This window comes from Engystomops pustulosus, chromosome 5 (assembly GCF_040894005.1).
Source record: "Engystomops pustulosus chromosome 5, aEngPut4.maternal, whole genome shotgun sequence".
In the NCBI taxonomy this organism is placed as follows: domain Eukaryota; kingdom Metazoa; phylum Chordata; class Amphibia; order Anura; family Leptodactylidae; genus Engystomops; species Engystomops pustulosus.
In genome coordinates, this window is record NC_092415.1 from 26915607 (window position 1) to 26929093 (window position 13487).

Genomic DNA, 13487 nt, shown 5'->3' on the forward strand with positions numbered 1-13487 from the left:
AAAAGCTTTATATAGATGTTGTGAAAGGGACAACGAATAAATGTCGGTAAGTTCACCATTATACTGAATGTAATTGTCTTTCTTGTTCATTAGGTCACATGGAACGATCAGAGCGTCATCTATGAACTGCATCAAAGAGAGAAATTTCCCAGGTTTCCATTTATAATTGATCAAAATGGAAATATTAATGTCACAGAACCACTGGACCGGGAGGAACGGGATCAGGTAATTCATTAGATGTCAACGTATCGTAATGCCGGTAAGTTCAGCTTCAAGATCGAGATGAATCTTTTGGCGGACATAGGGACTCATAGGGACTAATCATTTTGCTTCAAAATCTTTGAAGGAAAGTGGTTGGTCCCTATGAACACCGACCTCTTCACAAGAATCATCTCGATCTTGAAGCTAAACTTACCTGCGTTTCTACGCTCCATACAGACCCTGGTCGAATAAGGAGTGGAGCCTCGAGGGTCCGGCATTGTATTTTTTATAATGTATCGCACTAGGGGGCGTCCTTGCTTGTCTATTTGTGCACCTGTTCTATTGGAGGCTCCAATAACATATTGGGGCAAATTTACTTACCCGGTCCTGTCGTGATCCCCGATCCGGACGGTCTGACGAAGATGAAGTCCGGCGTGATTCACGTAGCTCATGCACCTGAGTTCCTACATGTGTTGCTCCCCCGCTGAGGTGCACCGGAGTTCACCTTCTTCCCGGTGCTTGTAAGTGCATGGCTTGCAACACAAATTGCTTTGTTAAATCCCGTGCGTTGTCCGAATCCGTCGGATCGTCCAACAGCCCGCCCCCCGTGTGACAAAAGAGTTTACAGTCTATGAGGATGAGGAAATGACACAAGAGCTTACAGTCTATGAGGATGAGGGGGTGACACAAGAGCTTACAGTCTATGAGGATGAGGAGGTGACACAAGAGCTTACAGTCTATGAGGATGAGGAGGTGACACAAGAGCTTACAGTCTATGAGGATGAGGAGGTGACACAAGAGCTTACAGTCTATGAGGATGAGCGGATGACACAAGAGCTTACAGTCTATGAGGATGAGGAGGGGACAGAAGAGCTTACAGTCTATGAGGATGAGGGGTGACACAAGAGCTTACAGTCTATGAGGATGAGGGGTGACACAAGATCTTACAGTATGAGGATGAGGGGGTGACACAAGATCTTACAGTCTATGAGGATGAGGGGGTGACACAAGAGCTTACAGTCTATGAGGATGAGGGGTGACACAAGAGCTTACAGTCTATGAAGATGAGGAGGTGACACAAGAGCTTACAGTCTATGAGGATGAGGGGGTGACACAAGAGCTTACAGTCTATGAGGATGAGGGGGAAACACAGGAGCTTATAGTTAATGAGGATGAGGGGGTGACACCAGAGCTTACAGTCTATGAGGATGAGCAGATGACACAAGAGCTTACAATCTATGAGGATGAGGGGGTGACACAAGAGCTAACAATCTATGAGGATGAGGGGTGACACAAGAGCTTACAGTCTATGAGGATGAGGGGGTGACACAAGAGCTTACAGTCTATGAGGATGAGGGGGAAACACAGGAGCTTATAGTTAATGAGGATGAGGGGGTGACACCAGAGCTTACAGTCTATAAGGATGAGCAGATGACACAAGAGCTTACAATCTATGAGGATGAGGGGGGGGGCACAAGAGCTTACAGTCTATGAGGATGAGGGGTGACACAAGAGCTTACAATATATGAGGATGAGGGGGTGACACAAGAGCTTACAGTCTATGAGGATGAGGGGGTGACACAAGAGCTTACAGTCTATGAGGATGAGGGGGTGACACAAGAGCTTACAGTCTATGAGGATGAGGAGGTGACATAAGAGCTTACAGTCTATGAGGATGAGGGGGGACACAAGAGCTTACAGTCTATGAGGATGAGACTGAGACACAAGAGCTTAAAGTCTATGAGGATGAGGGGGTGACACAAGAGCTTACAGTCTATGAGGATGAGGGGTGACACAAGATCTTACAGTCTATGAGGATGAGGGGGTGACACAAGAGCTTACATTCTATGAGGATGAGGGGTGACACAAGAGCTTACAGTCTATGAGGATGAGGGGGTGACACAAGAGCTTACAGTCTATGAGGATGAGGGGTGACACAAGAGCTTACAGTCTATGAGGATGAGGGGGTGACACAAGAGCTTACAGTCTATGAGGGTGAGGGGGTGACACAAGAGCTTACAGTCTATGAGGATGAGGGGTGACACAAGAGCTTACAGTCTATGAGGATGAGGGGGTGACACAAGAGCTTACAGTCTATGAGGATGAAGGGGTGACACAGGAGCTTACAGTCTATGAGGTTGAGGGGTGACACAAGAGCTTACAGTCTATGAGGACGAGGGGGTGACAAAAGAGCTTACAGTCTATGAGGATGAGGAGGGGACACAAGAGCTTACAGTCTATGAGGATGAGGGAGTGACCCAAAAGCTTATAGTCTATGAGGATGAGGGGGTGACACAAGAGCTTACAGTCTATGAGGATGAGGGAGTGACACAATATCTTACAGTCTATGAGGATGAGGGGGGGACACAAGAGCTTACAGTCTATGAGGATGAGGGGTGACACAAGAGCTTACAGTCTATGAAGATGAGGAGGTGACACAAGAGCTTACAGTCTATGAGGATGAGGGGGTGACACAAGAGCTTACAGTCTATGAGGATGAGGGGGAAACACAGGAGCTTATAGTTAATGAGGATGAGGGGGTGACACCAGAGCTTACAGTCTATGAGGATGAGCAGATGACACAAGAGCTTACAATCTATGAGGATGAGGGGGTGACACAAGAGCTTACAGTCTATGAGGATGAGGAGGTGACATAAGAGCTTACAGTCTATGAGGATGAGAGGGGGGACACAAGAGCTTACAGTCTATGAGGATGAGGGGGTGACACAAAAGCTTACAGTCTATGAGGATGAGACTGAGACACAAGAGCTTAAAGTCTATGAGGATGAGACGGTGACACAAGAGCTTACAGTCTATGAGGGTGAGGGGGTGACACAAGAGCTTACATTCTATGAGGATGAGGGGTGACACAAGAGCTTACAGTCTATGAGGATGAGGGGGTGACACAAGAGCTTACAGTCTATGAGGATGAGGGGTGACACAAGAGCTTACAGTCTATGAGGATGAGGGGGTGACACAAGAGCTTACAGTCTATGAGGATGAAGGGGTGACACAAGAGCTTACAGTCTATGAGGTTGAGGGGTGACACAAGAGCTTACAGTCTATGAGGATGAGGGGGTGACAAAAGAGCTTACAGTCTATGAGGATGAGGAGGGGACACAAGAGCTTACAGTCTATGAGGATGAGGGAGTGACCCAAAAGCTTATAGTCTATGAGGATGAGGGGGTGACACAAGAGCTTACAGTCTATGAGGATGAGGGAGTGACCCAAAAGCATATAGTCTATGAGGATGAGGGGGACACACAAGAGCTTACAGTCTATGAGGATGAGCAGATGACACAAGAGCTTACAGTCTATGAGGATGAGGGATGACACAAGAGCTTACAGTCTATGAGGATGAGCAGATGACACAAGAGCTTACAGTCTATTAGGATGAGGAGTGACACAAGAGCTTACAGTCTATGAGGATGAGGGGGTGACACAAGAGCTTACAGTCTATGAGGATGAGGGGTGACACAAGAGCTTACAGTCTATTAGGATGAGGGGTGACACAAGAGCTTACAGTCTATGAGGATGAGGGGGTGACACAAGAACTTACAGTCTATGAGGATGAGGGGTGACACAAGAGCTTACAGTCTATGAGGAAGATGGGGTGACACAAGAGCTTACAGTCTATGAGGATGAAGAGGTGACACAACAGCTTAAGGTTTATGAGGATGAGGGGGCGACACAAGAGCTTACAATCTATGAGGATGAGGGGGTGACATAAGAACTTACAGTCTATGAGGATGAGGGGGTGACACAAGAGCTTACAGTCTATTAGGATGAGGGGTGACACAAGAGCTTACAGTCTATGAGGATGAGGGGGTGACGCAAGAGCTTACAGTCTATGAGGATGAGGGGTGACACAAGAGCTTACAGTCTATGAGGAAGATGGGGTGACACAAGAGCTTACAGTCTATGAGGATGAGGAGGTGACACAAGAGCTTAAGGTTTATGAGGATGAGGGGGTGACACAAGAGCTTACAATCTATGAGGATGAGGGGGTGACATAAGAACTTACAGTCTATGAGGATGAGGGGGTGACACAAGAACTTACAGTCTATGAGGATGAGGGGTGACACAAGAGCTTACAGTCTATGAGGATGAGGGGGTGACTTAATAGCTTACAGTCTATGAGGTTCATTTGCACTATTGTTGAGCTACTCAATGGACAAGTAACCAATATCAATATAAAGCAGCTAGAAAACCCTCTTATTTTACTTTCTTAAAGTGGATCAGAATATATTGTTAATCATTGACCCATGTTTTATATAAATATTATCTTCCACCATATACCACTATTAATAATAATAATTCTTTATTTATATAGCGCACACAGATTACGCAGCGCTGCACAAAGCATGTCAAATTGGTCCTACTATTTATTTTTCAGTATATTTTCTACGCTTTGGCAAAAAATTATAATGGTGTTGCTGTTGCGAAACCCCTGGAAATTGAAGTAAATGTTGAGGACATCAATGATAATCCCCCGGTGTGTCCGGCTGAATTGACAATATTCGAAGTCCAGGAAAATGAAGCTATTGGTATGATGGGGGATGTATAATGTTACACATTCATTCTATACTTGGGTTGGTTGGTGGTAAAATACTATTGCGCATCTAATGGAGATGCAGAAGTAGTGGTCACAGTGAGGCTCTGGTGCCTATGGGGCCCAAAAGCCCCTTTAATATATAATAATTTGTAACACATTTTACATTGTGGTTGAGAATTTTCAGGCCAGAATATTCCATCACCCTGACCCTAATTAAACATAAATGTTGTACCAAATTTGAATGATATCTGCTATCCACAGGTAACGGGATAGCAATCTGATTCTGACTGTGAGACCCCCACCGGTCACAAAAACGGGAGTCTCATTCTCACCAATCAATGGAGAGGCAGGACACACTCCATTCACTTTTATGGGTGAAACTTAAATGCCATAGATCGGGGAGAGCTGTGCTTACCAAATTCTGACACCTTCTTAGTATTGAATGGAGCATCGATGAGAGAGAACAGGACATTGTTATTGAGATCGGTGGGTGTCCAGGCAGTCTGACCCCACAGATTAAATTTTTATCCTAGGGTATAACAACCAAAATAATTATTTCACAATCCCTTTATTATTTGCTACAACCTCTGATGCACACAGGGTAGCAATTGCCTAATGGTTGTCTAATATCCAAATCGACACTTTGGCGGTCATTTATCTTTATTTATCTTCCTTTTTTTTTTACATTTTTCGTCGCAATGGGAATTGCGTCTTTTTTTGGACTTTTCAAAATGTGCACCGTAGTGTGCCGGGCATTAGTTTGTCGTCAGTAAGATGCATTTGTTGCAAATCACATTTATCTAAAATTTGCTACATTTTTGGAGGCGAAAATTCCGGCTGAACCCATAATTTTGGGCTGAAAAACGGAAAGAATTGACTTGAGACATTTGTGTGACATTTTTGAGACATGTTATAAAAAGTCACAAAAAAACTTAACTGAATAGACAAATTTAACACAGGCTTAGAGACACAATAATAAATGAGAAGGTGCTCAGAGGTGAAAAAGAGAAGCAAAAACTAGCAACACAACACAGAGAAAAGATAAATGACTCCCTTAGAGTTCACATTTGCATAGCTGGCTTCTAAAAAAAAACCATACCCCCATTGGAAACCATTCTAATTAATAGTGACTCTTCATCAGGGGTGTCTGTTTTTTTTTTTACAATTCTGGTGAATAACATCACAGAACAATGGAAACCCCAATGTAGATGTGAATATTGCCTTAAGAGTAAGAGTGCTACATCTCATTTAGAGACTTGGGCGGTCCATACCTTATTTTCTTCCTGTACTTTGATCCAATGTGATTTGCAAGACCACCTAGGATTCTGCTTCATGCCATTGACCGTAAAAATAAAAAAATATCCACCCTCACCTCACTGATCCTTAACACAACCTGCTCCTCCTCTGGAATCATCTTGGCTGGAGACTCTCACTCTCCAAGGTCACTGTTACAGTCCGTGACTGTGTTGGGTCGGCACTAATGGACCACCAGGTGTAGGGCGGCGATAATCGAAGACTGTCAGGATAAATCCGTAGAGGATGTATAGTATCCATAGGATTATTTTAGGATCTATTTAGGTTGGAAATCTTGAGACTTTAGCTTTTCAGTTGTATCTTGAATATTTTAGTGACAATGTTTGTCCCACGTATATTTTGTCCTGCAGGAAGCGTCATAGGTGTGCTTAAAGCCATGGACATGGATCAGCATGATTCACCAAATTCAGTGCTAAGTTATACACTTGTTGAACAATGGCCCGACACATCACCGGGAAAACTCTTCCGCATAACTCTATACAACGGAGATATTCAGCTGATTAACGCCGGCCTAAATATCCAGAGAGACAATCAATATAGACTGAAAGTAGACGTATCCGATGAAGGAAACCCTTGTAAGTATCCGTGAGAAAAAGATGAAAAAATACTGTGGTTTACCATGTGTTGTTTTCATTTTTTTACATCAAAAATAATTTTATTTTGTCAAGATAAAAATTTGGGCCTTGCTTCCTATACTAACCAATCAGAATGAAACATTTTTTTTTCACTAGCAGTTCACAAAATGAAAGGTGAACTGTGATTGGTCTGGTTTTGTTAATAATTACGGTAATATCAATGAACTTAATAAAATAAAATAATGAAAGTCTGTTATCCTATGACCTTCATATTGTCTTTATGTCTTGAATATTCAATAAAGCTTTTGAATGGAAAATAATGAAAGAATTTTATTTAATAGTTTGAAAAGTTTAGCTTTGTTTTAAAATATTTTTTAAAAACTTATCTAACTGTTCCTGCGCTGGCCACTTAGTTTACGTTGCAGCGCCTTCAGTTTTCTTCCTGTCTTGTGATGTTTCTTTATGGGTAGGTCATCACTACAGCCAATCAGGCTATAGTGGGGGCTGCCCTGAGAAGGTAGACCACTGCTTTAACTGGAAATGGACCATCATAATCTGTAGAGCTGCAGGAAATGTGAAATATTTTAGTCAAATGTTTTTTAGATATTTTTGCATGATATCTTTCTTTTGTCTTAACAGCTCTGAGCACGATGTGCTGGGTGGCAATAAATGTAATCGATATCAATGACCACATTCCTATTTTTGAAAGTTTTGATGTAAGTATTTTTGTGTGAGTGGTAACTTTTGCACCTCAAAAAGATATTGAAAATTTTATTGTGTTTTTTTTTTATATGTTACATGACCACACTGTCAGGATCAGTTGATCCTCTGGACCACTGCGGGAGGTGGTACTTGCCGACACCTAGGACCGGAGTCTAAATGGCACCTGGTTTCCACCAGAGCCCGCCGCAAAGTGGGATGGACTTGCTGCGGCAGGGTACCACCAGGTCAATCCTAGGTGCGACTAGGCCGCGGTGGTAGCAGAGGTCGAGGTACCTTAGCAGAAGACAGTCTCGTGGTCAGGTGCAGGCTCAGGCTCAGGGCAGGCGGCAGAGATGCAGGGTCCAGTCCAAATCCTGGGTCAGCAACCGGAGGTCCGAGTAGATGGGAACGGGAACACAGGCACACGGGACACAGCAACACGGAGGGACTTGGGTAACACAGCAACACCGAGGGGTTTGGGTAACACAGCAACACAGAGGGGTTTGGGTAACACAGCAACACAGAACCCAGTAGCAAGAACACACAGGAACGCAGGAATACACAGGAACGCAGGAATACACAGGAACGCAGGAATACACAGGAACGCAGGAATACACAGGAATGCAGGAATATCGCTAGGGAGCTTTTTCTAAGGCTTGAAGCACAAAGATCTGGCAGGGCTTGCAGGAAGAGGCAGGCTTATATAGAATTTAGAGAAAATGACGAGCGCCAATTAATGGCCCGCTGGCCCTTTAAATTTGGAGAAGCCGACACATGCCCTAGGAGTCGGAGACACGCATGCACAGCGGATGGGAGCGAGCCAGGAGCCGGGACAGGTGACGCGCTGGCGGACGCAGAGGAGCACGGGTGAGCCCACGATCCACGATATAGGTCGCGGGACCACCCGTGACACGCCCTCCCAATAAAAAAACTTGCCCTTGATCCAATATGGCCACTTTCCAATGGCAGCAATGTCCTAGACATAACCTAAGAGTTAGGCCCCCTCACCCAGATGTTGTTTCTAAAATAAAGGGGTGTCCTGGGACTTTTCACACTGTATAATAGTAAACTATAACAATATATCGTCTATCTGTCTAGGTATAGATTTGACATCAGGAGCTTCATAACTCATGAATTTTTTGATTTCTAGTATGGAAATGTAACCTTACGGGAAGACACTCCTTCACAAACCCTAGTAAAGGAAATCCAGGCCACAGATGACGACGAGCCGAACACAGGAAGCTCTGCTATTGAATACCTAATATTGGAAGGGGATCCAGATAAAATGTTCACAATCCAAACCAATCCAGAGAATAATCGTGGATACGTCCGAGTGGCTGCTGTAAGTAGCAGTACATTCAGTCCTATCTGCTGTCGGATCTTCTAGTCTCAAACTGACCCTAAACTTCCTTCTCTCTCCTGCAGTCTCTAGACTATGAAAAATATCAAGAACATAACCTGGTGATAGCCGCTAGAAACCCAGAGCCCCTGGTCACAGGGATTTCTTATAATTCCAGCTCTGTCACCCACTTAAAGGTCATAATCATCGACGTGGATGAGAAGCCAGTTTTTGATAATCCAATACACCAAGTGCAGGTCCTGGAAAACATTACCACTGGAACTTTTTTGAAAAATATAAGTGCATTCGATCCTGAAGGTGATAAAATACTGTGAGTAGAGCGCTAAACGCCCTATATGTGTGTGTTAGGTTTCTGTCTAGCTACAGACAAGATTTTTTTTTGTCCCAGTGACAATTGGATTTTCAAAATTTTTTGCTGTAATGGGACCAAGTATTATCAATAAAGCTTCATTACAGACACCTTACAGCTGATTATTGCAGTCTGGGACTAATGTAACATCCAGAGACTTCACCAGAGGTCACAGTGGGCACTATGGTCCGTCTGTTGGTAGGGGTTGTCTGTAAGTCAGGTGTCCTTAAGTACGGGACAACCTGTATAGATAAGGGTACACAGCTACTGAGATTGTCTAACCAAGGAAGGGGACTTGATTATATTTAAAGAGGTTTTCCAGGAATACTGAAAACCCCAGTGGGTCAAGTACTTAACATGTTTCAGCTACTTGTTCACCTGTCGCTCCGATACTTCCAGTACTTATGGTACCTCGGCCGAACTGGAAGTGTCTGGTGTTGTAGGACCTGCTTATGGGACCCATACAGTCCCATACAGTGTCTTATGCCGATATGAAATTACCAGAATTATAAAAGATACCTTACATTTGGGGCAGATTTTGAATTGGGTGCCAACAGCTACAAGTTATGCACTTAGGTGTTTGCAGCAATTTCAGGCTCACACCATCCACCAACACCCTTAATCTTTTCTGAGCTTCCCTACTGTGCTAAAGTGGTAAAGAATGGAAAAGCTTTCATATATTTGGTATCGCCAAGTACGTAACTTGAGGGAAGGTAGAGTTGCATCTGGACATATGTGCCTAAGGTTATCCATAAAGTGTATTTTCTCTTTATTAGGAGACTAGTGTAATAAATAATACAGGGGGTCCTCTACTTAAGGACACCCGACTTACAGACGACCCCTAGTTAAAGATGAACCTCTCTGACCACTGTGACCTCTGGTGAAGCTCTCTGGATGTTACTATAGTCCCAGACTGCAATGATCAGCTGTAAGATGTCTGTAATGAAGCTTTATTGATAATCCTTGGTCCAATTACAGAAATTTTTTAAAATTCCAATAGTCACTGGGGCAAAAAAAATCTTTGTCTGGATCTACCATTATAAAATATACAGTTTCGACTTACATACAAATTCAACTTAAGAACAAACCCATGGACCTTATCTTGTATGTAACTCGGGGACTGCCTGTACTTTATAGTTGGGGGGCCTGGTACAGATTTTGCGCTGGGCCTTGGAGCTTCAAGTTACATCCCTGGGTATCAATGTTATCATACAGACCCACAGAATATATTTGCCACTTTATTTATGCTACGTGGTGAATAGAACAAATTTATAACACAAAAACGATGGAGAAAGAAAGACCTGATTTAATGTAATGAATATACTTTATGTTACCCAAAATAGGGCCATTGAAAAAAAACAACTCCTCCTACAAAAAACAAGCCATGTTATCTTCCAGCTATCTTCCAGTAAAAAATGTTGAAGCTACGAATTTGTAAAATTGAATGCCTAAAATATTCTGGTGTTGGGAGGGTAATCATTGGCATGTAGAGCTTTCTTAGCATTTTATATTACTTACCGTACTTATACTCTGCCGACTTCATTGATGCTCGTTGCACACTCACCACACTTTGGACTTTTGTTCGCTTTCATTTTTTTCCCCTCAGGTTTTCTTTGAGTGGAAATAAATTTAATTGGTTAAGAATCAATGAAGAAACTGGAGAAATCTTCACCAATGCCCCGCTTGACCGGGAACGGGAATCCCATTACGTAGTGGAAGTAATTGCTACAGAGTCAAGTAAGCACCACATAAGTCCTCAGTATGTGACTGACCACAAATACAGTATGTAGTCCATGCAGCCCCTGAAGATTTTGGAGAGAAAAGACAGTCAGATGTGCATGTAGTGGATTTGATGGGTGGGGGGGCATTTAGCCCTTCGTTCCATCTTGCAGGACCTTTTTATAGAAGACGTTCCTGCCAAGTGAACACTAGAGTACAAAGAGCTAAGATGGAGACAACAGAAGGTGATGGGCAAAAAATAAAGAAAAGTAGGGTCTCTGAGGTACTAGCTGGAAGACCAAAGACCAAATTTGTTGGATAGTCCTAAAGTTAGGCAGCAATTGGAGCGGCTACAGGAAGCCAAAGCCAGGCTATGGCCATGAAGAGGCTTTAATGGGTTGCCTCAAGCTTCACTTCCACCGTAGTCATTGTCCATGGGGAATGAATGTTTCATGAATGAGCCTTGACATGTGTCGTCTACGGTGAAAACGGTGACTATAAGGACTATTTGCATTAAAATGGCTGGTAAATTCTTATTCTTTTATTTGTTAAGTTTTTTAAACTGATTGTTGACATTTTTGAGGCATAATGTGTTCTTCTTGGAGAACCTCAAGTTATAGATGTCCCAGCGGCCCCAGTTTAGAGACATGGATTATGTGGGTCTGCTGAGACCCGATGGCTATGCCATACTGGGGGGCCACCAGAAATCACTTGATCACTGGATTCACCAAAACTTCCTGTTCTATTGTTTCTTCTGTTCATTGAATATAGCTCCTTGAGTTAAAGGTCCCAAGAACCAATAGATTAGAGACTCTCACCTATCCTTTATACCCTATAATATGAAAAGTCTTTCAAATCCAGTCTTTCAAATAATTTTATGGTAACACTTCCTTCATTTACGTTTTTTCCAGAAAATTCCAAATTGAGTTCAAACGTATCTTTACATTTGTACCTGGATGATGTCAATGACAATTTTCCCGAATTGGCCAAGGACTATTATAGTGATTTCTTTTTCTGTCATCCATTGAGAAAACCGGAATCAGTTGTATTCAGTGGTGTAGATGCGGATCGTCCAAGCTGGGGCACATCCCTGAGATTCCGCCTCGGTGGTAATGAGAGTACATTGAGGGACTGGAACATTCAATATGTAAATGGTAAGTGTCACAAAACCCTATTACTAGCAGGTTACAGCCAAACAAAGGGCTGAGGTACCTCAGCTCCATCACTAGAGGATTATTTTATCTACACATGTCCACTTTAGAATAGGTCATATAATCAGATTGGGTCATATCATTCAAAATAAAGGATTGAAGAGCTTGGCCACTTTACCTCATACTTTTGTAATTTGTGTTTACTTGTGGGGGGCAGGATATTAGGTACCATATATACTTGATTATAAGCCTAGTTTTTTAGCACAAAAAATGTGCTGAAAACCCAAACTCGACTTATACTCGAGTAAAGAAATATATCAAAACTCACCTTTCCAGCTTCCCTCGCTGTTGGTTATATACTGGGGCAGGGGGCTGGCTATATACTGGGGCAGGGGGATGGCTCTATACTGGGGGCTGGCTATATACTGGGGGCAGGGGGCTGGCTATATACTGGGGGCAGGGGGCTGGCTATATATTGGGGGATATGGGGTGGCAAGCTATATACTGGGGGGCAGGTGCTGGCTATATACTATGGGGCAGGGTCCGGCAGGCTATATACTGGGGAGGCTGTGACCAATGCATTTCCCACCCTCAGCTTATACTTGAGTCAATAGGTTTTCCCAGGTTTTTGTGGAAAAATTAGGGGCCTTGGCTTATACTTAGGTCGGCTTGTACTAGAGAATATGTAATTTACCTATATTTACATCTATTAATAGTTCTGCTCTGCTTTCCTGATATGTAAAGTGAAGCCTCCTGTCTTTTACCTCATCAGCCAGAGATTCCTGACCATAAAATGGCCGAAGATGGAGGGTCATGTGATCTTTGACTGTCCACGAACAATCGCCCTGCCAGGACCTTGATCTTATAGTCAAGACAGGGGGATGGTGGCCATTTTATGGACAGTAACGTCCGGCTGATGAAGTAAAAGACAGGAGGCTTCACTGGTGCAGAACCTTTAATAGATCAATATTGATAAATTACCAAATACTTATACACATTCCAAAACACATGAGGTACAGTGGCCAAACCCCTTTAATTATCAGTCTAATCTAGGAACTAGTAAATACCCATTGGTTTACACAAATGCTTAAACTTAAATCCACGTCAATAAGCAAAATAGTTTTAAGACCTTCAAGAAGGAAAATCATAACTTGTAGGGGGTAGGGGGTTGACCTAGAACCTTCAACCACCAATTATTATTGTATGATAGGTATAAAAAACCACTGCATTCAATAAATTGTGGGGCAATATATTTTCCAGACTAAATGTTCTTTTATACATTGACAGCTACCTCTGCTCGCCTGACTATGCTACATGCAGATTTTCCAAAGGGAGTTATCAACGTTCCAATAATTATTAGGGATAATGGCCGTCCAGCTTTGGAATCTTCTGTTTCTGTACCAGGTAAGATGAATGTAACAAGAAATTACATAATGTTTAATGGATTGGCTCCCAAGCCTTTCACAATACCATTCTAAATATCACTTTTTTATATTAATATTACCGTATTTTTACTATTGTTGCCCATAAAACTACATTAAATTGTTAGAGTTAAGTGATA

General features: G+C 42.8%; 1 protein-coding gene across 1 annotated transcript in view; it reads left to right on the top strand.

Annotated features, from left to right (window-relative positions):
• The window catches only part of CDH17 (cadherin 17), a 52311-nt gene that overhangs the window by 26744 nt on the left and 12080 nt on the right, over positions 1–13487 (top strand). The window contains exons 7-15 of the mRNA XM_072151433.1: positions 94–225; positions 4598–4748; positions 6421–6645; positions 7285–7361; positions 8498–8689; positions 8773–9017; positions 10663–10793; positions 11687–11929; positions 13214–13330. Of these exons, the coding sequence (XP_072007534.1) occupies positions 94–225; positions 4598–4748; positions 6421–6645; positions 7285–7361; positions 8498–8689; positions 8773–9017; positions 10663–10793; positions 11687–11929; positions 13214–13330 (1513 nt within the window). The remainder of the gene's footprint in view (positions 1–93; positions 226–4597; positions 4749–6420; positions 6646–7284; positions 7362–8497; positions 8690–8772; positions 9018–10662; positions 10794–11686; positions 11930–13213; positions 13331–13487) is intronic.